The sequence below is a fragment of the Myiozetetes cayanensis genome, unplaced genomic scaffold (assembly GCF_022539395.1).
Source record: "Myiozetetes cayanensis isolate MyiCay16 unplaced genomic scaffold, myiCay2020 scf2-11, whole genome shotgun sequence".
Classification (NCBI taxonomy): Eukaryota; Metazoa; Chordata; class Aves; order Passeriformes; family Tyrannidae; genus Myiozetetes; species Myiozetetes cayanensis.
This window is the reverse complement of record NW_026087411.1, coordinates 113,409,012-113,436,609: the sequence shown is the minus strand read 5'-3', so window position 1 is coordinate 113,436,609 and position 27,598 is coordinate 113,409,012. Positions and strand designations below refer to the sequence as shown.

At 45.8% G+C, this 27,598-nt stretch overlaps 1 protein-coding gene across 11 annotated transcripts in view; it reads left to right on the top strand.

Annotated features, from left to right (window-relative positions):
* Window positions 1-27,598, top strand: part of HMBOX1 (homeobox containing 1) — a 121,126-nt gene that overhangs the window by 76,382 nt on the left and 17,146 nt on the right. For 4 of the 11 annotated variants that reach the window (XM_050314775.1, XM_050314782.1, XM_050314776.1 and 1 more), the window contains 5 exons: window positions 904-1,057; window positions 21,720-21,802; window positions 24,084-24,179; window positions 25,612-25,706; window positions 25,850-25,951. In XM_050314775.1, the coding sequence (XP_050170732.1) occupies window positions 904-1,057; window positions 21,720-21,802; window positions 24,084-24,179; window positions 25,612-25,706; window positions 25,850-25,951 (530 nt within the window). Of the gene's footprint in view, window positions 1-903; window positions 1,058-21,719; window positions 21,803-24,083; window positions 24,180-25,611; window positions 25,707-25,849; window positions 25,952-26,611; window positions 26,693-27,598 lie in introns of all 11 variants that reach the window. The other 7 variants (XM_050314786.1, XM_050314785.1, XM_050314784.1 and 4 more) reach the window with 7 other exon arrangements.

The window sequence follows — 27,598 nt, the reverse complement described above, 5'->3', positions numbered from 1 at the left end:
CACAATTTTTTTACACAAGAGCAGCTCTTCCCTCCCTGTTGGGGGAAGTCACTGAGCACAAAGCTGTCCTTCAGAACGTGCCCTGCTTTCCGTCCTCGTGTCCTGTACCAGGTTCCCGTCCTCACCAGGGGATGGAGGAAAGATCGATCTCCCAGCCTGGGCCTTGATTTATCTTGATTTATTAACTGAGAGGCTCTTGTGGAAAGAAATCAGGGGTGAGTTTCAAAGGGGCCTTTCCTGAGGGCATCTTGCCAAGTCCTGTCTCGTGCTTGATGCTTTCCAGCTCAGAGCTATTGAAAGGAGAAATACGTCCATGGAAGGGGAGCAGAAGAGGAAAGTTGTGGGGTTAATCTGCTTTCAGTGACTTTTCCTGGCCCCCTGGCAGCCATGAGCCCGTGTTTGCACAAGTCACAGGTTGTGCTTCTGTTGGTGGAGCTGCTTCAGGTGTTCACTCAGCTCTTTGGACACACTGAAATACCTTTCATATAAATTTACCGTTTTATTTCCTGACACTGCTGTAAAATTAAACAGAACTTGCTGTTTCCCATGTTTTGACAGACCAGGTGGCAGCACAGCCCAAATAAATCCCAGCTGGGGCACAGCTCACCCTTTTTGTACAACCCTTTTCCTCTTGATGAGGACAGGACAGCTCTTCCTAAGTGCCTGTCAGCTCAGTTATGTCTCCTTAGGCTTCCATGGTCACCTGATACCTCTGTGACTTGGAGGCTGGGGATGGCAACCCTTTGTGCATGTTTAAGGTGTCTCTTTTTGACAGTGCTTTACTTTTTTAGTTCGAATGATTTCACATCTGTCCTGTCTTTTTTTTATTTTTTCCACCAGCAGGAGTGAGAGGATGGGCATGACTTTAACCCCCTGAAAACCCACAATATTTATTATTCTTAGGGGCCACACTAAGCATGAGACCAGCTCCTATCCCGGTAGAAGAGCCAGAATGGAGACAGACGCCTCCCCCAGTCACAGCTACCTCTGGGACCTTCAGACTACGGCGAGGCAGTCGGTTCACGTGGAGAAAGGAGTGCCTGGCAGTCATGGAAAGGTAGGTCACTCTGGGGGTTTGGAGGTGGGGGTGTTTTAAAGCCAACTCAAGTGTCCTTTTGCCTGCTCTGGTGAACACCAGCATTGTTTCCAAAGGTGTGTTTTACTGTTGTGTTATAAAAACGTGGCACTGCTCTGGACAATCTCTCTTTATTTTTTTTGTAGCCCCCAGGATATCGTGACTTTAGTCAGTATTGGTGTTCAGCTCTTCCTTTGGTTTTGTAGAAACCTTTCCACGTAGCCTCATCCAGGCTGTCTTGGTGGGGGTCTGCACTGTCTTTACACTTTTCCAGATTTCCCCTCGTCGTGTATCCTGATATTCTCTAGGCATTTTGGCAGGGCTGTAATTGCTCAGGGTGCAGAACTTTGCCTAACAAAGCAGTAGATTCCTTGTCCAAAAAGGCTCTTACAACCCTTTTGCATGAGCTGGGAGCAGCACGGAGCAAAGTGGATCTTTGAAATACATCTGCAGAGCGGGAGGTGATCATTAGAGCTCCCAGCTCTCCCGGTCCTGCAGAGATGGAGCACTGCGAGCCTAGGCGTGCTTTGCCTTTCCCTCCGCTCGCAGTAATGTCTCTTTTGTGGATAATGTTGTGTAACAGAAAAGGGCCAGTGAACTCAGATGTAGTTTGGGGATGAATGCTTGTTTCTGTTCAGGGCTAAATGGCTGGGAAGAGTTTTCTCCCCTCTGAGAGCAGGAGGCACTTCCTTTCCGTGGAAGCACCGTGTGTGTGCTGCACTCCTCTGGTTTGCAATTCCAGTGAGACCTCGGCCAGCAGATCTGTAGGATGTGCTTTTACCATTTCTGTAATGCTCCTCTTCCCTCCTGCTTGCACAAGGGCCTTGGGAAGTGATTAGGAGCAGGAGCTGAGGCTGAGCTGAGACTGAAATCCTGAGTTCCCTCGGGAGCACAGACACATTTGTGTGTGACCACAGGCCATCACGGGGCCTTTGCAGGACTGGAACCAGTAACTAAGTGTTTGTTTCCCTGTTCTGCTCTGGCACTGCACTGATATTTTCAGCTTAGACTGGGTGTTTCCCCAAAGGAAATAATGTTTGAAATCTGTTCTGCTTTGCTGGACTAAACCAAAGTCCTGGGATCTGGTTGTACAGGACTGTGTTTTTCTGGTGTCCCCCTCCACAGAGGCAGTACAGGATCTTTAGCACTTCAGAGTGCTTGTATGACTGTCCTGATGTGTGGAATGACAAAACCACCACAGCTCTGTGTGCCTTCAGGGCAGCACCGGCTCCTGATGAACCCTCTGTGTGTGAAATAGTTCACTCTGAAGTGGAATTAGAGCTCTTTGGACGTGGCTGTTTTCATTTTTTGATTTCTTGTCTGGCCTGAAGTGCAATAACTGCTGTTGTTTGAGTCCTGGTTGTGCCTCAGACTCCTCTGTGGAGAAACACAGAGCAGAGAGGGAGCTGAGCAAACCAGCACTACCTTTTCCTCCTCTACATCTCTCCTCAAGCCTGCTGAGAAACTCTCAGAGAACCTGTGGTGGTTTGATGTGTCTGTTAGAAAGGTGTGAGATTTGGGTTTGGTTATGGAAAGAAGCAAATCAGTGCCTGACACTGGAAATCACCCAGTTGTGAATGCAGATACGTAATCACTCGTTCTTAATTTTTCATTAACTGCTTTTCTTCTTTGTCCTTCTTGGTTTTGTTCTCTGTGTCTTGTGCCCTGGCAAGGTCTTTGCTGCTGGGGTTTTCTTCTTACTCCATTGCTGCTGCCACATTGCCTTAATCCTGGCTTTAATATTAATTTGCCAAGCCCTGGGTAGGTCACCGTGAGCGCTGAGTTTCACAGCCTTTGTGTGGGGTAGTGGAAATCAGGGCTGAGGGGGTTTCATTCAAGGCAGGACCACACTAAAAGTGTTGCATGGCAATAAAACTGCACCATAAAGCCAGCTGGGAATACGCTTGTTAAACTGTTGTGCTTTAGTAGGCCTAGTTGAGCTGGAGGGATGAGCTGTTTTATGTGACAGGTTCTGAAAGAGTGGGAGAAAAATGCTCTTCTGGGAGCCCCAGGAAGAAAGAAGCTGATTTCACTTACAAGTCACTGGAGTCTGCCAGGCTTGTCCATAATGTGACTCATAACAGCAGCAGGATGGAGGTAACCAGATTGGTGGCTGTCTGGCCCAGGGGGTCAGGTTCCCTCCATGCCATAGTGTTAGGAATAAGCATTTGGTTACTAAAATGGTGGTTGGCATTGCCTGTGGGCTGGTGCTGTTTGTTTGGTAATTTGCATTTTCCTCCCAGGGATTAAATTTTGACTGTGAATGGAGGCATCTCACTTTAAGGGGCTGTTTTCCTCCAGGAAGTGCAGGTTTCACTGTGTTGTGTTTGCATGTCCTGCAGCTTCTTGATGTGATGTTGGTGCAGGCAGGGGTTTGGGCACCTTTGGCTGATAATTATCCAGCAAGGAGGAACAGAGATCCAGGAGACAATTCTGTCCAACTCATATGAGGGTTGTAAGCACCTCCCTCTCCTGTTGCCTTCTGCACCTAGAACTGACTTTGGTCATTTAGTTTAAAGCCTGAAGATAAGAGGGTTGAATCTAAACCTTACTGGAAACTCTTGTGTAGGTAATGCAGAACTTCTTCCTTCTGAGTGTTACTGGAATGCTGTATAAACAAATTTGGGATGAGGATGGGGGTGCTGACCTGCCCTCTCAGTTAATTGTGTGCTTTTGAGTTGTATTCAGCTGGTGAGAACTGCCATCGCTAAAAGTCGGTGTGTCCAACCGGCTGAGAGCACTTCAGGGGAAGGTCCTGAATTTGATGGCAAAAATTAGAGGGGTTTGCCTCCTGGAGCACTGAAAATGCACAGCACCAGTCAGGGTTTGGCCCATGAGCTGAATGGGAGGGGTGAGGGTTGAAGGGCTCGCTTCTCTTTTTTCATAAAAGACTGAAAGCAACAAAAATTCCAGTACAGTTAATTATTATATTGGTGCCAACCTGATAGGATTAAGATTAGAGTTAGGGCCATATACTTAGATGTCTGATGTACCTAAATGTCTGTGTACAGGGGATGTGTATTAAAGAAACTAATTGGTTTATACTGGATTTCCAGAATGCTGCTTGTGGTTTCTGTAATTCGATTCTCCAGTCTTCCCTGCATTTTTGGAATCCTCCCAGGATAGTTTATTATTCTCTGGGCTTAGATTTCGGACGATGGATTCGGGTCTCTTTCTCCCTTTTTTTTTTTTTTTTTTTTTTTTTAAAAAAAAAAAAAAAAACCAACTCTCTCTCAATATTTATGCTGTGAAGGTTAAGAGGAGCAGTAGTTGCAGAAAGTAAAGCTCTATATTTAACTGCAGACTAGGTGTGGTTCAGACAACTGCAGTGCCAAGCTGCCTCCCTCTCTGCTGTGCTACTGATACCAACCTTGACCTGTTCCCTCCTGGAGCCTCCTGCCCGTGGAAGATGCTGAGTTTTGAGCGTGTCGGTGCTGTCATGTGGCTTTGCCCTCCTTTGGGAACAGAGCTAAGCCTGCAAGAGTCCTTTCTGTGCAAAGCTCAGGTTAAACTTGAAAGCCCGTTTCTGCTTCGCTTTCCTGCTCTTTTTCTGGTTTCTGCGTCTTGTCCCACAGATAATTTTTATTTTTCTTTTTCTCTGCTTTACCTCTGCTTTTCAACCCCTCTCATTAGAACTACGAAATAGAAAATTCCCTCAGGGTTTTCTCCCCCTTTTTTTTTTTTTTTTTTTAAACTGTGTTGTCTTGTCGTTTTGTTTTCTTTATTATTATTTTTTTCCCCAAGTGATTTGTGCTTCTCCTCTAATCATGTGTTGGAGTTGAGGTTTATCTTCTTTTTCAGGCAAAAAGAATAACTGAGATTGGCAGCAGAATCAGTGACTTTATACCCGTTTTAAGGCACTTTTATCGAGTGCCATTAAAGACTGGGGGGGGGGGTTTGACTGTTGTTTTTTAAGTGTACACTTTATCCAAAGATTAAATTAAAATAACTGTAAATTCTGCCCTAAACAAAAATGAATAATTCATCAGCTGAACGTATTTCAGTTTGTCTGGGGAGCAGAGACTTTGCTTTCTGGTTGAGGGTTATTTGGTTTGATTTTATGGGTCTGTTTTTTCTTTTTTTTTTTTTTTTTTTTAACACTTGTCTGTGCTTGTGAAGCTCCTTTTGTAAAGGTGTATTTAGATTAAATAAGACTAAGATGATATAGATACCCATTATCCCCCATTTCATAGGTGGCAAAACAAGAGTCAGGTGTTTCACTTGGCTTTATTCCCGAGAGAAATGGGTTTAGATTTCCCAAGATAGGAGGGTATAGTTTCATGCTATAGCTGAGCTGAATTAACAGTTTGTCACCAGCTCATCCTTAGGTGTTATCCTGCCTCACCACCCTTCTCAATTCTTCCTCCTCCTCAGTTTCCCTGCTCCTGCCACCCTGCTCTGTGCCAGCTATGTTTCTTGTCTGATGGAAATAGCAGCCAGTTCAGCTCAGTTCAGGAAAAATAAATCCTTTTTGTCCCTCCCTCCTGCATTTTCCTGATTTGGTTCGCCTTGCTGTGCAGGGAGGGGGTGCCAGAGCTGTCCCAGGGCAGAGGACAGGGATGCACAGCTGGGAGCACAAGGAAGGGGGAGTTTAACAAAAACCATGTACAGATTTTCCATGGTGGTTCTTTGATCTGCTTGGTTTTGTTCTGGTTTGGTTTGGTTTGGTTTGAGCAGGGGGAGTTCCTGGTTTCATTAAAAGCGTGGCCATGCTGGCAGTTGTGCTGGCATCGTGGAGGAGGGGTCCTTTGATTCTTCCAAGGAGCAGGAATGTGTTAGTTCCATGAGAGTTCCTTAGAAGGATGGAGCACCTCTCCTATGAGGAAAGGCTGGGAGAGCTGGGGGGGTTCGCCTGGAGAAGAGAAGGATCCAGTAAGACCTTGGAGCCCCTTCCAGAGCCTAAAGGGGCTCCAGGAGAGCTGGAGAGGGACTGGGGACAAGGATGGAGGGACAGGACACAGGGAATGGCTTCCCACTGCCAAAGGGCAGGGATAGATGGGATATTGGGAAGGAATTCTTCCCTGTGAGGGTGATGAGGGACTGCAATAGAATTCCCAGAGAAACTGTGGCTACCCCTGGATCCCTGGAAGTGTTCCAGGCCAGGTTGGACAGATCTTGGAGCAACCTGGGCTAGTGGAAGGTGTCCCTGCCCACAGCAGGGCGTGGAACTTTCTGATTTTTAAGGTCCCTTCCCACCCAAACCATTCCATGATTCTACACCGTACCCTCCTCAAAGAGGCACCTCCATCCCTGTTCCCAGCAGGGCAGTGCCAGGATGGGCCCATGGAGTCCTGGCCATGGTCCTGGCCCTGGGCAGCATCAGCCCTGACAACGGGTTATTAGAAATCCTTCCGATGGTGAAAGCTCTATTAGTGCAGCTCTCCCGAGCGCCGGGGCTTCCACGGCTTCCCCGGGGAAAACGAGAGCTCTATTAGCTCCTGAAATCCAGTTAGGAAATTTTCTTAGTTAATTTTATCCCATTACTCTTAGTTATGTCTTCTAGCAGAACCTTAATACCGGCCCCATAGGGGATCTAAGTTTCCTGTGCGAGGCTTTGGAGGAGATTGAAGTTTGGAATTCATTGCGTTTCTCCCTCCCCGAGCTGCCAGCAGAGCAGGAAGTCGCGTCCTTCGGCCTCTTCCATTAGGCTGGTACATTGTTAGGAACAGAACATCAGTTTCTCATCAATGTCCACGCTCTGCTCATCTTCCTTGGCTTGGCTGGGAGGTTTGGAGTGCTGGGAATTGTGCTCTGCTGTCCCTGCTGACCCTCAGGTGTCCTTGAACCTTTGGGTGACTCGCTGTTCTCGCTGTAAAATAACTCCTACCTGCTCGGGAGCTGAGCCAAGGCAAAGGAAGGGTGAGCAAGGTGCTAAAAAGCCTCCAGCTTTTGGGTTGCCAAGAAATATTTGGGTTAGGAAAAGCTTCCTGACTTCAGGAACGGTGGAGCACTAAGCAGGTTGCGGAAATTACAGAACATTTCTCGGGAGCAAATCAGCTGAAATCTGTCAGGATGGTTCTGAGACACTTGATCTTAATGCAGAGGGAAACATCAGGTGATTACATTATTTTCCAGCTCTTTCTGTTCTGTCATAAGGTGTTTGTTAGTCAGCAACTTGCAGTGGGAGGTTCAACTTCATTAAGTCCTTTGAGACTCAGGGAGTGTGGTTTTTTATGGAGTGTTTTTGGTTGTTTTTTTTTTTTTTTTTTAGGATCTTTGCAGTTCCTGCTTGTGAAATGCTTTGAGCTCTGAGCGAGGGCACTTTGCAAAGGCATCCAGCAAAGTTCACTTGGCCATTCAGACCCGGGCAAGATCTTTTTATTGCCTGAAAGTTCGAGTGGTTTGGCTCAGGGTCACTGCTGTGTGTCTTCATAAAATGCAAGAGCAGCCATTTTCTGCTTGACACAGGATCTTCCTTATTTTGCATCAGATCAAGCTCTGTTCCCTCTCAGACATGCATAATATACAAGCTTCCTATTCTAATCAGCTGTAAGCAAATCCCAGTTGTTGGGCAGATTGCAGGCAGTAAAATAGAATGCAAGGATGTCTGTCCAAAGTCTCGCCAGACTCTGGTTTCCTCAAGGATCCAGCATTTAATGAGTTATTTTCTTTTCTAGACAGCTCAGGTGCTTTTTGTATCTTTGTGTTCTCTCTCTCTCTCTTTTTTTTTTTTAAATAATAAAAAGAGATGATCTATGGGAGGGGCAGCTCCTTGCAGCAGACTCCAGATAAAATTTTCGTATCTGCCAAGGTCAAAATAACTGAAATCAACGTTTACCAGAAGGAACTTTGTCAGTCTGACCTGTAACAGCACTGCCTGGTGCTGTGTAAACCCACATTTTAGGGATGGGAATTCTTCTCTAGTCCAGATGTTCTCCTGCATTTCTGCAGGACCAGTTGAGATACTGAGTGTTCACACCTGGATAGCTGATGTGGCTGTGGACAAAAGCTTTTATCTCTTATCCTGTATATTTTTTTTTTTTTAATCCTGCTATTGTAGCTCTGGGCATTCTTATTATTCACATAAATATGTAATTCCTTCTAAATCCTGCCAAGGTCTTCAGGGTACTTCTGGAGAACTAATTATACCTGGTTTCATTTTAAATGCTAAAATGTGTTTAAAAAATCCAAGGTCCCTTTGGCCTGAGTATCATGAGGAAGAACAAGGCAGAACATTGCATTTATCCCTCATCATTTGCTGCATGTGCTGCTGTCAATGTGCTGCTCTTTTATCTCCTCTCTGAACTTAACAGTCACTCTCTTATCTCTTCTCAAGATGCCAAGGCTTCCCTTGCCTTTAATAATATTAATTGTCACTCTCCTCCGGACCTTTTCTATTCCTACATTCAATTTTTAGTGACCCGGGGCAGGTGAGCAGGGACCCGAGCAGGACTGATTTCCATATTTCCAGGCTGAATATTCCAGCTTATGCAACCAACTGAATCTGATTCCTGTCGTTCTCTGACCTCCAGCCCAGCATCTGGTTGTTTTTTTGTGGTTTTTTTTTGCTGATCCCTTTTGTGTATTGACTGAGAGTACCTTTTCTTTCAGCAGTCCTCCCTGAAGGAGCACAATCATTTGGATGCAGTCATGTATGTGAGGGGTTGGAATTTGTTCCTTTCCGTGTGCATCACGTGAAGTTGAATCATGGGAGTGTTCATTGCTGTGAATTTCAAAAAATACCTGCTTTATTTATCTCCAGTATAAATAATTTACCTTCCAGAACGTTATTGACTGTTAATGCCAGTCATTTTAGGGCACAACTTCTCTGAGCCTTGTGCTCTGTCCATGCACAGAGCCCAGTGCTCTCTACAATCATGTTGAGACCTCTAGATGCTGTTTGCTGTAAGGACACTGGGAAAATGTAAGTCTGGTGCTGTGATTTCTCTCTCTGTTGAGTTTTTTTTTTTAATTTGCCAGCACTTGACTGGCTGTAAATCCTTCATGGTGTCCCTCTCCCTGTGACTGCTCCGTTCAAAGGATGCAGAAGGAATTAGTAACAAAAAGCTCATATTAATCGTTATTAATTGCTGTTTTCTTAGCTGTTACCATGAATTCAGGAGGCAGGGAGAGCCGTGGCATCCTTGTCACACACAGGCTGGGTGAGGTGGCCCCTGGCACCTTCAGGCTGCATTTTTTTATAAGGACTTTGTTTTATAATGACTTTGTTAAGTCACTGTGACCAAATAACACAATACAATGAAAACACTAAAAAGACAAAGCCTGACAGGGCTGGAGATGCTGCTGTTCCCAATCCAGGAGGAAAAGCATTTGAAAAAACATTCTCCTATGGAGCAAGGCTGGGAGAGCTGAGGATGTCCAACCTGGAGAAAAGAAGGATCCAGGGAGAGCTTGGAGCCTCTTCCAGAGCCTGAAGGGGCTCCAGGAGAGCTGGAGAGGGACTGGGGACAAGGAGTGGAGGGACAGGACACAGGGAATGGCCTTAAATGAAGGAGAGCAGGGTTAGATGGGATATTGGGCCATCAGGTCCAAGTTTAGCTGAAGGAACAGTCGTCCCTCACAGCGGGATCCACCTGACCTGTAACTTCACCCATGGAAAAATCCACTGGAGTGAATTCCAGAATGAAATCCTGGGGGATCTGAAAGCATTCAGAAGGAATCAGTGATCAGGTTGGCACCTTGTCCCCTCTGCCTGTGCTGCATCCAGCTGTCAGCAAGGAGGATCCAGGAGCACCATCCTGCCCATTCCTGGTTTCTGGAACTGTGCAGAGTGTTCCTGCTGCCTCTCACTGCGGCTCCTCTCTGAACACAGTCCAAACCTACCTCAGTGAAAGGAAATTCTCTGCCATCCAGTAACAGATGTGAGGTCTTTATACAAGTAATAAACAGAGTAATTACAAGGAGAAGTGAGGGAGGAAAATTCCTAAGTAAAACTCCTTAAGTGTGTTGCATCATGTATTTATGGGCTCCTTGGTCAGGCTGTGGAGCACTTTAAAGAGACTAAAAAGAATGTTCTCTCAGAGAACCATGTGGGCTTTACCCACAAAAGTCATGGCCACATCCTAGACTGTTTTTTATTCCTTTTTTAATTTTTTTTTTGGTGATCCAGGGTGGCACAACTGACCTTTTTTTATGGCTGATTTTCCTTTGGAACACACATAACTTTTAATCTGTTTTGAATATTGTGCTGTTTTTGAGGGACTCCATCAACAGAGTAGAAGACATGGACCTGATCCAAAGAGGTTTTTTTTTAATATGATTTCCTTATAAAGAAAAAAGATTGAGAGAATAGGGCATACAAGTACACAATATATAGAAAAAGTCATCTGATTTGTTGCTCATTATGTACATAGGCTGGTGCTTTTTCAGTTTCTAAATGCCCCTTGGGCAGGAACGTTGGACTGAGACTTCCAGCTTCATGTTCAGCTTTCACTGAACCTTTATTATATCCTTTTCAAAATCTGATTAAATTCTCAATCTTTGAGGCAAATACAGCCAAGGGCACACACAACAGGTTGATGGGGGATGGCTGCCCAGCAGGCTCTTGGACAAGGAAAGAGAGCACAGAATCCCAGAATGGTTTGGACTGGGAGGGATCTTAAAGCTTATCCAGTTCCAACCCTGACACCTTCCACTAGCCTGGGTTGCTCCGAGCCCCATCCAACCTGGCCTTGGACACTTTTAGGGATCCAGGGGCAGCCACAGCTTCTCTGGGAATTCCAGACCAGCCCTCCCCACCCTCCCAGCCAAGAATTCCTTCCCAATCTCCCATCTGTCCCTGCCCTCTGGCAGTGGGAAGCCATTCCCTGTGTCCTGTCCCTCCATCCCTTGTCCCCAGTCCCTCTTCAGCTCTTCTGGAGCCCCTTTAAGCACTGGAAGGGGCTCTCAGCTCTCCCTGGATCCTTCCCTTCTCCAGGTGAGCACCCCCAGCACCCCCAGCCTGGCTCCATAGGAGAATGCTTTTTTTAATGCTTTTCCTTCTGCTTTTCCTCCTGGATTGGGAACAGCAGCAGCCTCAGCTCTGTCAGTCTTTGCCTTTTTGGTGTTTTTATGGCACTTCACCTCTTGGTCTCAGGGCCCTTCACAGAAAACAATCTTTCCAGCTGATGATCCTTCTGTGTCTGTGGAGCTGTTGCTCCCACAGTGGGTGACCTTGGAAGCTGCACCATTACAGTTCTCTTTTAGTCCTTGCCCTCAGGATTGTCCCTTACTTTTTATGGTGCTTCAATTCACTGCACTGACTTGGCTTCTGCCTTTGTCCTCAGCAGATTTCACTGCCACCTGCACACTTTGTGTCGAGATCATCAAGTGTTTTCCTTCTGCAGGTACTCCAAAGATGATACTGGGGGAGTATCACTGATCACTGCCCTCCAAGCCATGAGTTTCATTTTTTATTGCCCTTTTTGGTTGTATGTTTCTTCCTACCCCGTCTCATGGTTGTACTCACCTTCGTCTTTTCCAAAATTACGAATCATTTCCCGTTTGTCCCTTCATCAGATACTTCCCTGGAGCCCAAAAACGACAGGAATAATTAGTTTATCTAGACATACAGTCAGCAACTCCTCAGCTTGTTTTGGGGAGCATCATTAGCAGCACTGTCCAAGTCAGGCCTCCCAAAAGGGACTGTTCCAAGGGGACTTGGCTGATCTGGAGGGTGACAGGGACACTTCAGAGGAAGGACGTGGCAAAAACCACGGGGGGACACAAATCTTGGAGTCAGGAGCTGTGGTTTGATTTCTCAGCTCTGTGGCCGCTTTCTTGGGTCTGTATCTCTTAACTTTGCTGCTCTTCAACCTGTAGGTTCTACTAATAAGATTAAAGATGAAAGCAGACAATTCCAGAACACTTTTGGAGGAGTTGATGGTCTGGGTATGGAAAGCACTCTTGGAACTCAAAGCATGGGGGGTGTTGGTAAATGAAAGTAACCTTTTGTAGTCCTTGGAGCTTAGTATTTCTGAGGTAATTCACACACAAAAAAAATGTAAAAAGTTGGATAATAAACCCAACTGTTCCCTCCCTATGGATGGTGAATGGCCACTGAATAATCTCTAGGAAATAAATAAAAATAAATGACAAGATGCTGCTGCTGCCAGACCTGAGAAAGGCTCTTCAAGGATCCCAGAGGTACCTGATGGCTTAAAACTTCCCTTAAATCTCCTCCTTTGCTGTGTTGTCTGCAAAGAACCCCAGGAAGTTGGTCTTGGCACCGGAGTGGTTTAATCAACTGGCATTGCTGGCCTGTGTTCATTCATTATTTCTCATTCTCAGTTGCTCATATCCATCTGTTGTGTTGGGTTCAGGTTGCAAGGCAGACAATAGATTGATATTAAAAAATTAAATACCTTTTCCTGCTTTCTGTCTGTGCAGCAATTAATGGGATTACAGTTCTAGCCCAGATCATGAGGGAACCGGGCATTAAAAATATACGTAATGAGCCCCAAATCAGATTTGATCCTGAGCCTCTTGACTTCAGGTGCTGGATATCCTAGAGGAATTTGCCTTTGGAATCCTGAAGGATCCTCCCTTTTCTGGAAATGCAGCAGCAGTGGTGACTGTCAGTGCTCTTTGAGCTGAGCTGAGTCCCATCCAAACCTGGGAAACTGAAAATAGAAACTCGTGGATCTTTGAGGGGAAACGCTGGTGATGATGTTGGAAGCTTTCAGCTCAAGCCAAGCTTTGTCACAAATCTCAGGACTGGGAGTTTTCCCCTCCTGGTAGGCTTAGGATAAAGGAAGACTCCAAATTTCCCAACCTGGAGGACTGTAAAATTTTGGAAAACAAGACCTGACTGAGGCTAAACTAAGAACAACCTGAGGGGCCTTGCTGATGTTATGCACACACATTTTGTTATCCCGTGCAAAACTTCCCATTTAAGCACAATTTTGAGGCAAGGATGGGCTGTTCTTCTGGGAATACTTAACTTCAGACGAGCTGAGAACTGAGTTCTGGCTCTGATGAGTGTAAAATTTCCTTCAGAAGGGCAGAAAAGGATCGTTTGGGTCGAGCATTGTCAAATCCAAGTTTTGCTGTTTGTTCATGTTGCCATATAAAGCCTTGGAATCCTCTGTTGGTCCTGCAGATGGTATCTCTGCTAAGCACAGTGTTGATTAGGGGACCTCTGGCTGGAATGGTGGGTCACCACCAGCCCTTCCCAGCGGGTGGGAACCAGCCAAGGGCTGGTTTTCTGCAGGGCCTCATCAGCTGGGAGATGTTTCATCCAGGGGCTGACCCTGCCTGAGCTCTGCTGGCCTTGTGAGAACCAGATAATGCAGAGGGTGCCACTAAAATGACTCTTCCCCTGCCCCAAGTCAAAAAAACGAAGATGAGATGTTTGCTCCACAGTTGTTTTCATAAAGGCCTTGTTTATCAGTCACTGGAGTCCAGAGGATTTAATGCACATAAATATCCCTGGAGCCTGTAGGTCTCAATTTAAATATTCCCAGTAAATAAAAGAGAGGAAGAGATCCCATTATTCATGCTTGGATGCCTTGTTAGGAAGAGCTTTGAAGGTGCTGTTCGCTCACACCAACCTCTTGTTGAACTGTTACAGAACAATTCTCACTTCCTCGTGCCCTGACATGTTGCTTTCTTGCTGGCTTCAAAAAAAATTCCCTTTTTCCTTTTGTTTCAGGAACAGTTTAGTGAACTCTGTAGACTTTGGGAGCCTGTGATGCCTCTAAATTTAAGGATAGTCCAAATCTTAGCTGTTGCCTGCTGTCAGGGCCTTCAAGGTGCCTTAAGCAGGAGGTACCTGCGTGCTACAAATTGCTCCAAACTCCACATCTCTCTGTTCAGGAGGGGCCTGTTGTGTCATTTCAAAAATACTCTTATCACCAAATCCAATTACGAGGAAGAGTAAATCACCACCTCCAATGTCTCAGCTATTCTTTTTTTTTTTTTTTTTTAATTGTTAATTATCTCGACAGTGGGGTGCTGGAGATTAGGAGGCACAGATTATCTCCTGCAAGTTATGAGGCTTTCAGAGCTATTATCAATTAATTCTGTTTTTAAACAAATTTTAGGATAATGTTAACAGCTTGAGAGGATTGTGGTCCTTGAGAGCACTGTCAAAATACTGAGAAAAGTGATGTTTAAAAATGAAAACCTTGTTGTTGCATTAGCTTTGAAGGTCATAGAGCTTCTCCACTCCGGTGCAAGGTGTATTTTTGGCACTTTAATCTACATTGTGGAGTAGGTTCCTGCTAAGAAGCATCAGTAAAATGATTGTCTTGGAGTTTAAGCACTGATTTGTAAAACCAGAAGAGAGCCAGCTCTGTTGTGTGAGGTTTTTTATGTGTGCTGACTGACGTGACTGTGGAATTCACACACACAAACACATCCTGACATGGCAAATAATTACAGTTTGTGTATGTCTGGGGCTCTAAGTGATCCAGTCCTGTTGATCCCCTCCAGATTTGCACTTGCCATGAAAAGAAGTACAGGAATAAAACATTTCCTTCGATGAGAGGCTTAAAAACTGTGCTGTCCCTGGCAATACCTTGGGCTTGAAAGCTCAAGCTGGGAATGAGATACAAGTTTTAAAAAAAAACTGAGGATTTTTACAGGTTAGTTCCAGAGGGGATTTAAAGTTCTGGTAAAGATTCTACATTGGATAAACCCCGAATTTTTCATGTAGGGACTGGATATCTCTGCAGGTCAAACAGAAGATCTGGGCTTAATGCCAGAACAGCTGACAAATCCCTGGTCGGAGCTGTGGAAGATGGTCAGGTGGTTTCTCCATGGAATTATGGAATCCATTAGCTAAGGGACAGTGCTGTGGGGAAAACAGCAGAGAGCCAGAGCCACCGTGTTCAGCAGGGGGTTTTTCTGGGCTGGGGGTTTGCTCTTAGGTTTGTTTTGCTGCAGGAATGGCAAAACTGAAGTTGTCCTTTGCATCCAGAGAGCTGCTCTTGCCAACCTTGCCTGGTTGTTCCGCAGTCCTGGGGGAAGGAGAGGACGGTGCCTTCGGGGTAGTTCTCAGCTCCATCAGAGTTCATCTGTGCTGAGGGTTATCTCTGGAGCTTTAATTTTGCTGTCAAAAATAGAAATGACTTTATGTCGTGGGGTGAACTCTTCAGTTGACACCCCTGTCGTTATTACAGGATCTGTAGAAATATCAGTAGATGGGACGGATGGTGTCATCTGCTGACCTCTCTGGAAATGGCATTAGGGATATTCTTGGCCAGTATTTACTGGGAAACAAACTAGTCATTACACTTTCTGATGAGATTATGCTTTGAATGTCACTCCTCTGACAGTCTGTCTCGTGCCACGTGGAGATAAGATCTGAGGCACAGATGACAGACCAACTTCAGAAATATTTCCATTGATTTGACAGCCTGAATAATAGTTCTGTTAAAAGCCACAAAGACTCAAACAGTGACCTCTGGCTGCTGGGTGATACTGGGCTGATAAATCTGCTAATGAGAGATAAATAGGTAACTGAGTGGTCTCTGTGACTTGTCAGTGGAAAGCAGAGGAACCCTTTGGAAGGATATTGGATAGGGAGCTGGAATTACAGGCATCTTATCAGAGATAAAGGAGCAGCTTGGACTCTTGTGTATTTTCAGACAGCAGAGGGTTTGGCAGGGAGCTCCATTCCTGGGGACAGCAGGATCTTCTGTTCATCAGCAGGGGTCAGCTGGGGAAAACCGTTTTTCTGGGCAGATCCGTTTTTCCCTCCATCCCTGGAGCCCGTCGCTCAGGCTTTGCTTCCAGCATCACTTGAGGAGGATGTGTGGGAGCTGCTGTGGGAGGAGCTGGTCCCAGCTGCCTGTTCCAGCCATCTCCTGCCTCCCTTGGCTGCACAACTGCTGCTCTTGGCACGGCTGGGAAGCTGGACCAGGGAAGCAGCCGGGCAGAAAACGTTCCCACAGCAAGGGAACGAAGGAGAGGATGGGATCGTTCTTTCGGTCTGTGCTGGAATTCTGGTAGGCTGGACTGCTGCCTGACTTCCCAGCTCTGGAAGTGTCCCAGGCCAGGTTGGACGGGGCTTGGAGCAACCTGGGCTAGTGGGAGGTGTCCCTGCTCATGGCAGGGGGTGGGGTTAGATGAGCTTTAAGGTCCCTTCCCACCCAAACCGTTCCGTGATTCAGTGATTCTGTCTGGGATCCCAACAGGAGTGCTGGGATGTTTCACTCAGAGGTGAAACTCCCACACGGATGGAAGTGGAAACCCAGGGGTGCAAACACAGAGTGCAGTGAGGGCCTGAGCCTGCAGCACATCTGCTGTTGTTCAATGAACACCCGTCTGTGTGTCCTGCCTCCCGTTATTTGCAAGGTAAATGGTCAGTGTGTCCACACACACCTGGATGAGCTCACCTGAGAGTGCCACTGACGTGAATTGTTACCCTGCAAGGCGTTTGAGCCTCTCCCCCTGGCAGCTTTAACCACTGTGTCGTGCTGTGAACTGAGCATTTCCCCAGCTTGGGGTCTCTTGGATCCATTCCAGGGGTTTCTCTGGTTGGAAAAGCTCCAAACCCGCCCATCCTTCGGGTTGTTCCAGACCCTTCTGTGGCACCTGCAGAGCTGATCCCAAACCAGCAAAACTTCCACTGTGGATTATCAGGAACGTGCTTAATGCATCTGATACCTCAGCCTGGAGAGCAGAAGCAACAGAAAGAAAAATTGGCAGCTCCTGCAGGAATTCAGAGAGGGGCACCTTGGAAAAGAGGGAGGGGAGGTGTTTGCTTCCATTACAGAGCCTGGGGCTGAGATGGATTCCCTCTCCATCATTGTCCTAAGCACATTATCCCTGAAAGAAAAGAGGGTTTCTCTGAATCTGCAATTTTTCTGGGCTTCAGTGTTATTGAAATGAAACCGCTTCAAGGATATCTACATTCTTTACCATCATCTGGATTCTCATCTCATGTAAATTATTTGGCCACTTTTCATTTTAATCCTCCACTGTCATTTTCTACAAAAGAGATCATTTGGTTTCTTCATGGAAGGTATTCAGCTGACAGGCTGCCCTTTGTCTAGAAAGCAGTGTGCCTTTGCAGAGTTAGTTGTGCCTGCTCTTTTTTTTTTCCTTCCTTTTAAGTTCATATCTCTTCAGATTTTTCATCTGTAGCTTTCAGGAACTTTTCAGACTGTGAACAGGCTGAGGTTTGTAGCTGTGAAGAGAAGTTCAGACATCCTGCATTCTTCCCCTGTCTACCTGGCTGATAAGAAAGGGAACTGGAGGCAGATTAATTAATTTACTGCCTGCAAGAAGAACTGTAGTCAAAAAAAATCACAGTGTTTTCACAACTCCTCCATGAGCAAACAGAATAGTCAGTGGTGAAGTCTTGAATTTCTTTTCCATGGCTTTTCTATCTTGAAAACTCAGTTATTCTCTCCTACTTTCCAGAAATTGTAGGGTCATAGAACCATAGGCTGGAAAAGATCTTTAAGGTCGAGCCCAACCATCAGCCCAGCCTCATGTTCCTCTTTAAACCATGTCTTCGAGTGCCACGTCTGGAGAGGTTTTAAATGCTGTGCTTTGTTTCCTGGTGGATCACCCAGAGGACCCACTGAGACCTGGAAGGGATGGGAGTGAACTGGGATGCTTTGGTAGGTGGGTGTGCAGAGAATTTGGGGGCTGAGGCTGCACATCAGCAGTTAAGTGTTGAGGGTTGTATATTTTTGGTTACCTGTAGCTGTGAGACCTTTTCCTTTAAGAGTGGCAGCTCCTGAATGTGATCTCTGGTGAAGCTGTGGCTGCCCCTGGATCCCTGGAAGTGTCCAAGGCCAGGTTGGACAGGGCTTGGAGCAACCTGGGCTAGTGGAAGGTGTCCCTGCCCATGGCAGGGGGTGGAACTGGATGAGCTTTAAGGTCCCTTCCCACCCAAACCAGTCTGGAAGGTGCCTTCCCAGCTTCCTTGTTTGGGATATCCATGAAAACATCTTCCTGACCACAGGAGCTGCCTGGAAACTTCTCAAATTTTTGCTGTTGTTTCGTAGAACAGCGATTTAAAATTTCAAATGGGAGTAATTTTTTTTGTTGTAAAAACGTTTAGATAAGAGATTTGCCTTAGAATTTGAGGAAGAGTGTCTCAGAATACCAAAAAAATGCATCTTGATCTAATCAGGTAAGTTTTACTTCAGTTGTAAGATGTTTAGAGATGAGAATTACTGTTCCTAAATCACAAAAATGATTGGACTGCACGAAACTTCCTCCTTTGCCAGCAGAGGGGCCTCGTTCTTTGCCCAGTTCTGGAAGTTAGTTCCATCACAGGGAAGATTTTCTGTTATCCCAGGGAACTGTAAGTGTCAGCCTAAGTTTTGTTGTGGTTGGAAAACGTGAGCTGCTTTGCTGGAGCCAGGGAGAGCCTGGCTGAGGCTTGCAAAAGGGACAGTGTTGAGTTATGTGCCAAGAGAAGGATCACTCAGGGCTCTTGTGTTGTCTTTGCTGCATTAATTGGTCTCTCAGGTTCTTGCATCAACATCAGAAAGGGCAGTTCTAGTATAAACTGATTCTTAATTTTATGTATTTTGCAAGTTTTTCCGTAAATATTAGGCATTGTCCGGCAGCTTTGTGACCACAGATGATGTAGAGACATAAACATCTGATGATGTCAGGGCTTCACCTTCTGCTTTTAGGGCATCTTTGTGTAGATCCATCAGGTTTTCTAATTCTATGGGGTTTCTTTTGTGGTGTTTGCTCTTGGTTTTTGACAGGTACCTGTAAGTGAAATAAATAACCTTCAGAGAATGGTTGGGCTTGGAAAGGACCCCTGGAATCATCTGGTCCAGTTTCCCTGCTAAAGCAGGTTCACTAGAACAGGTTGCACAGGATCATGTCCAGGTGGGGTTTGAACATCTCCAGAGAAGGAGACTCCACAACTTCTCTATTCAGCAAAAGGAGTCCATAAAACTGCTGTTGTGGCTCCCAGAATGGGCTGAGTTGATTTTTGTACATGTGGTGTTGACCTGGATTCATGATTAGGACCCGAGGTCGTGCAATATATCCATGTAAATAATAGTACAGCAGTTTTCAGCTGTGATGCCTGGATGTTCCTTTATCCCACAGCACTTCCAAGAGGAAGTAATTCTTGGCTCTGGGCAGACAGTGGAATGCTCTGTAGGTGTGAGAGCTGAGACAGCTGAACTGGGATCCTGAGCTTCTGTTCCATCACTAACTACTGGAAAAAGCATTTTCTGCTCCGTTTTCCAAGTTCTTCATCCTCCAAAAAATGCACCTTTGGGCAGAGCACGACCCCTTTGAACAGAAATTTGCACTTTAGGATAGACCCCCACGTCACTTCAAAGGCTGAAATCATGGAAGGATGATTGATATGGAAGAGGGGAGAATGTGCTTTAAAAAATGACCATGTCCAGAGGGTGTGATGTTTGTTGCACAAGTCTCATCTGGTTGAACAAAGACCAGTCCATGTGTCAGGGAACTCATCCTTTTGTTAGATAGTCACCTTAATTCCAGCCACTGTCCCCCTGTGTAACAGTAGAAGCGTTGCCTGGCAAGTTCTCAAATATTACAAATAACTTTACGAAAATTTTAACAAGTTCCCGCCTCCCACAACAAGCCCCAGGTCTCAGCCGTGCTGGCTGACAAGCTCTCAACTCTTACACCTTCAACAAGCTCCCAGTCCTTTAGAGCAAACCTGGCCTTGGACACTTCCAGGGATCCAGGGGCAGCCACAGCTTCTCTGGGCAACCTGTGCCAGGGCCTCACCATCCTCTCAGCCAACAATTCCTTCCCAGTATCCCATCTCTCCCTGCCCTCTGGCAGTGGGAAGCCATTTCTTGCATCCTGTCCTTCCATTCCTTGTCTCCAGTCCCTCTCCAGCTCTCCTGGAGCCCCTTTAGGCACTGGAAGGTGCTCCAAGGTCTCCCTGGATCCTTCTCTTCTCCAGGTGAACCCCCCCAGCTCTCCCAACCTGGCTCCAGAGCCCAAGACTGGATCCAGTCTCATCCAGCTCCTCTCTGAGAAGGTGTTTAGGAAACAAGGGGGTTCACTCTGAATCACATCCCCAGCTTCCATAAAAATCTCTTTAAATGGATTCTGATTGTTCTTTATCACAGAATCCCAGAATGGTTTGGGTTGGAGGGGACCTTAAAGCCCATCCAGTTCCAATCCCAACACCTTCCACTAGCCCAGGTTGCTCCAGCCTGGCCTCGGACACTTCCAGGGATGGGACAACCACAGCTTCTCTGGGCAACCTGTGCCAGCCTCCAAATTCCCTCCCAAAGAGCAGCTCAGAGGTGCAGGGAGGGAGCAGTGGCTGTTCCTGTGGGAATGTGTAGCCTCCAAGGTCCACGTGGGTCTATGGACATGAGCTGCCCTTCGTTTAGAGAAGGTGGAACTGTTCCATTTATTTGGAGAAATGGAACTATCCCTGTGGTTCCCTTTGCTCCCTAAGCCAGCAGATCCCCTGGAAGTGCATTAATGCAGCAACTCATGGGGCTGATGTGGGATTTGTCTTACTCTCTGATTAGCAAGTTTGGAATAGGCCCCTGTTCGTGGGCATAGCTGGGAGTGTAAATAACCCTGGGAGCAGTGGGATGAAGAAGCAGTGCCTGAAATCCAAACTGAGTGTTCAGAAAGTGGGACAGAAGCAGTTGCTGTATGGAACAGAATCCAGATTTCCATAGAAAGTGACTGGGCTGGGGCCAATCCACTGGAAGAGTGGAATATGAGCATGGAAAATAATAATTGCCTCAATATGCCTGAATCTCCTGCTACCAAATGATCGACCATTAAAGGGAATATCTTATTTTCCAATCTGGAGCAGCTGTCCAACAGCTGAACCTGCTGCTGATCAAAGCTGAGAAAAGAATTCCTAGGATTGTGTGTTATATATTATGTGTTATGTATATTATGGATAACCTACAGGAAAAAAAAACCAGTGGTAGTCCCTGCTTATGGTGTGATTATCAGAGTCCATTGAAGTAAACAGGACGTTTGGTTGGTTTTTAATGCAGATCTGATAAGCTCTGTAGAATGTAAATCAATTCATTAAAATTTGTAAAGCAGTTAAGTGGAGTGAAAGAGGAAACAGTTTTAACTTCTGTGGGATGTTTACTGCACATAAAGTACAATAAAATCACAATTATTCTGGAGAAAAATGCTGTTGGAAATGTGCTGTACTCAGTGTGGTGTTCTGAGGAAAAAAAAATAACCTGACTCTGGAAATCTTCCTGTGTAATTTCGTGCCATCTCCACGTAGCTGTCTGAAGTATTGCAGTATTTGTGGGTAATACAGGTAGATAAGTATGTATGGATGTGGATATATTAACCCAGGCATCAAAAATAAATGGTGAACGTTTATTTTCACCAGATTTGTGAATCCTTCTACCTAAGGTAGAGTAAAAAAAAATAAATAAATGATAATAACCAAATGCCGAGGTTTGTCATGTCTAGGACATGGTGCTTCACTGGACAGTCTTAACTCTGATATCCATGGAATTGTCTAATTTGTTGTATCTCCAAATGCTGAGGTGACACTGCACATGCTGAGTTAATATTAATTTATTTGAGGCATTTGGGAAGTTTCCTCCACGCCATGGGGATGCAACTGCAAGCTGATGTTACCTTATGCATAAAATTTACTGTATCTGGGGTACCTCTCTAGGCCTGGTGTATAAATTAGCAGTTGACACCTCTTAGTGAAGCTGCTTTGGAACCTTCACGCTCTGATTTCTGAAAAAAAAATGTGTGGTTTTTTTTTTCTCCCTCCTTGCAGTTACTTCAATGAGAATCAATACCCAGATGAGGCAAAGAGAGAAGAAATTGCCAATGCCTGTAATGCAGTCATCCAGAAACCAGGTGAGGAGCTGCTACCTGGTGTCCTTCCCAAAAAGCAATTTGATTTCAACACCCTGGGTTCAGACTGATGTTTGCAGGAGATCAGACATAAAAATCATAGAATTATTTAGTGTGAAAAGACCTGCCAAGATCGTTGAGTCCAACCTGATACAGCAGGTCCTTGAAAGGAGCTCATCTTGCCTGGCTTTCAGTTTTCTTCACAGCTTCCAGGCAGGGATCTCGGATTAGAAGGTGGATATTTATTGAGGACCTTGTATTTGGGTCAACAAGCTGCATTTTCCCTGTTCCTGGAGAAGTCAGACCAGGAGAGGAGCATGAATATTCATTGTGGTGTTAGTGGATGCACCTGCCTTTGCTTAGGTTTGCTAACCAAACATTTACATAGATGTCAGACCTGGTGTTTTGGATATATTTAGATTTTATATAACCAGAATAAAAATTAATGAGCGGGAAGCTGAGGCCTGAGTCACGAACATAAAATCACAGAATTATTTAGGATGGGAAAAAACCCTCTGAGTCCCCTCCAGTCCAGCCATTCCCCCAGCACTGCCAAGGCCACCACTGATCCGTGTCCCCAAGTGCCACATCCATAGGGATTTGAAATCCATCCAGGGATGGGGATTCCACCCCTGCCCTGGGCAGCTGTGCCAGGGCTGGACAACCCTTTTGGTGAAGAAATAGTTCCCAATATCCAACCTAAACCTCTCCTGGTGGATCTTGAGGGCATTTTCCTGCCATCCCATCCCGTGTTACCTGGGAGAAGAGAGTGATCCCCACCTTTCAGGTCAATGGGACAGTCCTAGGATAGCACGGAATCAGACCAGTTTAGGCTGGAAGTGACCTCTGGAGATCATCTGGTCAGGCAGGACCAGCTTTACCTCCTTCAGTGTCTCCAAAACTGGAGGTTTTCCTACCTCTGGCCCCTGTTCCACAAGGTTGAGCACTCTCATGGCAAAGAACTTTTTCCTAATACCTACTGAAAAATTCCATTCTGGCAGCTTTTATGTGTTTGCTCTTGCCTTTTGGCTGTGGGAGCAGAAAGATCTATTGGGTAGAGCACCAAAGAGGTTAGGATTTGATTCCTGCTGGTTTGTGGAGCAGCTTGGAACAAGCTGCTGAAACACAGTCCTGTCTCAGGAGCAGTGAAATACTGTCAGTGGTGCTGATGTAGAGAATTAGGCACCAGCACTGCTATCAGGTTCCAGATTTTTCTTTCTTTCACTTGTCTCATCTCTCCTAACTCACTTTAGTGTGCAGATTGCTGCAATTACACAGGTGCTTTGTATGCTGAATAAATAAACTTGGAGAAAGAGTCAGAAGCAGGGGAGTCTCATCCCTAAGGAGCCTGCAGAGGACTGAGGGGATGCAGCAACGTGGAGTATTTGATACAGGGACAAGGCCAACTGAAGAGGTTTCCATGATGTGATGCTGAATCCCTCCAGTCTCTCCTCTTTTATGCTGATGACCAGAAAAAAGGAATAGTTTTCCATAGCTCCCTTGTGGTTGTCAGGAATTTTTTTTGCTGGTTTAAGTGTTAAAAATCCAGTGATGTGGTTTCCAACATCCACCCCCCCCACCATTTTCCCAAAAGGTCACCCAGAGGTCTCCCAAAAGAGTGTCCTGGCACACTGGGAGAGTGTGATGAATGCTGGGGGTTGAGAGAAAGGAAAGCAGATTGCAGGGGGATGACAAAAAAAATCCTTCCTTTTTCTGCTGAAGAAAACACGTCATTGAATTGTATCCTCGTGGCACAGAGGAAGAGAAGGAGCCCAAGGGAAGGGGCTTTGTGGCAGGGCTGTGAATTGAATTGGAGGTTTTGGAATCCCAGTTTTGTGCTCGAACTAGAAAAGCAGCCCTCCCTTCTCCCACACCTCTGGACTTGGTTGAAGCTTCAAAGAAATTCCTGTATTTCAGATTTAAAAAAAAAAAAAAGAAAAGAAAGGCTTTTCTGTTTTTAAAGAGGTATTTGGCATTTAGTGCCGTAACACCTGGACACACAGGACTTTGATTCACATAAAATTCCCTTTATTCTCTGTTACAATAACTTTGCAGTGCTGTCTGTGTTTCAGGGGTTTATCTCATGGAAAATCACAGATTGGTTTGAGTTGGAAGGGACATTAAAGCCCATCTCATTCCAACGCCCGGCCGTGGGCAGGGACACCTCCCACTCCCCCAGCTTGCTCCAGGCCCCCTCCAACCTGGCCTTGGGCACTTCCAGGGATGGGAGGGGGGACAGGAAATGTCTGAGGGCCTTTTATTTTTATTTCTGTTCCTTCCCTAGGAAAAAAGTTGTCGGATTTGGAGCGAGTCACCTCCCTCAAGGTGTACAACTGGTTTGCCAACAGGAGGAAGGAGATCAAGAGGAGAGCCAATATCGGTAATGTATCACAGAGCCTCTTTGCAGGGGCTGGACTTGCTTGGGAGAGGTGGCAATTACATCAGAATATGGACCTTCTGACAGTCCCTGTAGAAATGGGGAGGAATTACAAAAATCAGCCTCTTGCTGTTCCAGATTTTTTCGTGGAATCAACGCGCGGGAGTTTGATTTGTGGAGTCCCCGTGGTCAGAGCAGGGAAAGTGGTGCTGTTCCAGAGTTTTGCTGGAAGATCAGCTTTAAAAAGCAAAGGGAGAAGTTTGTGGTTGGAGTTGTATTTCAGGAGGAGCTCAGGCTCCTTTGGGTACCCAGAAAATGTAAAATACAACCTCAAAATTGTGAATAAGGGAGACTGAGACGTTGGTGGGTTCACAGCCGTGCCATGCTGTTTATTCTGGTTATACCTCTACTCCTTCCAGCTTTCCAGGGGTTTTCCACAGTGACAAGTGGCTGGAACAAAGTAATATTTTTTTCTTGATGATCAGGATAAAACAAAAGTCACTTCAGAGTGAACCCTGCAGGTTTTTAGTGTGAGAAGCTGATCATAAGGAAATCAGAAGTGACTCTGAACTTGTAAGAAGGAAACTTTCTAATATGGAAAAGACATTCCAAGGAGAATAAACTCACTTCAGTGGCCAGGATTCCACAAACTCCTGCCATTCATGCCAAATTTTATGCCCTTACTTCATGCAGAGTTACTTTTGCAGCATATGGATGAACAGAGATCCATTCCTGCCTATTACCAGGATTTTTATTTATTTCAAATGCTCTGTATTTTTGCTTTTTTTCTGCATAAGAAAAAATTCTTTTTGCATCATTTAATGCATTACTGAAATTTAACCTGAATTTATTTTCTTTAAATGAGAAATTGCTTCTAGAAGAGACTTGGGGGAACAAAGCAAACTCTGCCCAGGGTGGGTGGAGTGGGAGTTGTATCTGTACTGTTTGGGCAAGAAGGACTGGAAAGAGATTTGAAAGAACCAGGGGGAGCTTTAGATGCATGGATCCTACTGGAAGATGCATGTGTGCGTTTTTAAATCCCTTAAGTGCCTTCAAAAATTTCTCCATCTATTTGCAGACCCTCCCTGCCCCCCTCGAGTCCTGCCAGTCCAAAGTGTGTGGGAAGAGCTACAGAGAATGCCTTTGCTACTCCAGTACATTAGAAATCAAGCTGATTTCTAATAGGACTGGCTGGAAAACAAGGATTCTCACTCTCAGACACATCTGTTAACTGGGCAGGGAAGAATTTCAGGCAAAGCAGTGTTTGTACATGTGCTCCCAAACACTGGAGAGTGAAGAGGAAGAGGCTGACAACTAACTCTGTTCCTCCAGTTATTCCAACTCCTTGAAAAAAAAAACCAAAACAAAACACCTAATTACTTTAAATTACCCCAATGCATCAGATAAATTAGGGATCCATTTGCTTTTTTCGAAGAAGCAGCAATCCTGGAGAGCCATGGGATAGATGTACAGAGCCCGGGAGGTCATTCCAACAGCGACGACGTGGATGGCAATGACTACTCAGAGCAGGTGAGAACCAGGAGATTCACTCTCACCTGAAGGAGGCCCTTGAACCCTTTGAAAAGGATCTCTTGTTTTTCATTTGGTTTTGTGTCATTTTGATGGGGGGAGCATCCAGCATTCACCCCCGTGGATTTGTTGCCTCCCCACAGGACACTTGGCAAGTCCGCAACGGGGAGGAGGAGGGAAGATGTTCAGAGGGAGGCCGAGAAGCAGAGAAGGTAGAAGAAGACAGGAGGATCTGCTCCAAACAAGCAAGTTACACCCCTCACACCACACGCAGTGTATGATACACGTGGGGAGAGCGTCAGCTCACCCAGTGCCCACCACACCGTGTGCCCTCCTCGGCTCTGTTATTGTCACCCTCCCTCAGGAGATTGTACAGCTCCTAAACAGTTGCTCCTGTAGATCAGGCACCAACAAGCTTCCCTGAAAACTGGGCACCTCTTGCACCTGTTCTTTATTTCTGCCAGAAGTGGCCTGTTCTAACTTGGGCTCCAGCTGCTGTGAGCTGCTGATCTGACCCCAGGCACTGCACCCAGGGCACTTTATATTCCCCTTGTCAGCCTTCCCCAGCAAGACAATGAGCACTGAGTACCCTCCTGGAAGGTCCTGAGCTCCCTCAGCTTGTTTTGGGGGGGGAACCTTTCAGGAGCATCTCAGGATCCATCCCTAAGACACTGACAGACAAAGGGTGAAGGGTGGGGGGGAAAAGATTTGATTAACTAAAGTCTGACCTTTATTTGGCCTATTCCCTGTTGTCCTGCAGCAATGTGCCACTGTTTGGATTGTTTGCATATTACCTGTCTTCTTTTTTTTTTTGGGGTTCATTTTTGAATTTTAATTCTTGCCTATTCTCTCTTTTCTTGGTTGTTTTTAACCCTTGACAGCAACTTCTTTTTTAAATTCTCTAGCAAAAGAATACCCCCTCCCGCACTCTGAGCCCTCACCTACCCTAAAGTTGGTGACCCTTCCTTCACACACCTTCCTGACAGGTATTGCACCCCCTTCCCAGTTTTCCTTCAGTGTTGGCCAAACCCCCCAGGGCTGTGTGTGCTTGGCACCACTGGACTCCACCAGTTTTTTCTCTCTTAATTTTGAGATGAGATGACTCCTTGCTGCCCCAACACCTGGGGTGGGCACATCACTTCCCATTGACTCTTTTGGGGGAGAATTAAGTAGCTCTCCCTCTCCAAAAGCTGCTGGTGGAGTGTAATTGCTGCTGAGTGTCCTGGAATGAGTCCCTCACACACTTGGCTGTGGCCCAGGGCGAGGAATATCTGGCACAGGCATCCCCAGCTGCTCTGCTGCTGATGGGTATTAAGGCCCTCTTTATAGGTCATCACCAGCAGATTTGGTGGAACCAACTTTTCTGGCTCTGGATGACGAGAAGCTGCTCTGTGACTGTCATGAAATATTTAGAGAGTGCCCTGGGCACAGATGATAATTCCCTGTCAGTCAGAAAGAGGACTGGAATGCTGAGGCGAAACGTGGTGTAAACTCCCCAGATGTGTTTTTCTTCCGTGCATTAACCAGAATACTTTGAAAAGAGTGATAAATTGGTTATTAACATTTAAAGATCTTTGTTTAGAGGCCTTAAAAATGACATTTCTCAGTAATCTGGCTGGGCTCCTCTGTGAGCTGTAATTGGGCATTAGCAGCAAAGAGGATTAAATGGAAGTTCTCCTGATGACCATTTAACATCCCTGAGCTGTTAAAACCAGAAATTTGGGTTTCCACAACAACACTGAAACTCTAATAAAATTTAAGGTACAAAGTTCATTCAAATTCTAACGAAGTGCCTAGAAGTCCAGAATGAAGGGCTCTGTATTTCTGCAGATTACTGAGAGGCCCTTAACAGTGAGTGCACATCACAGTGTTTACCAGACACCTGTTGTAAA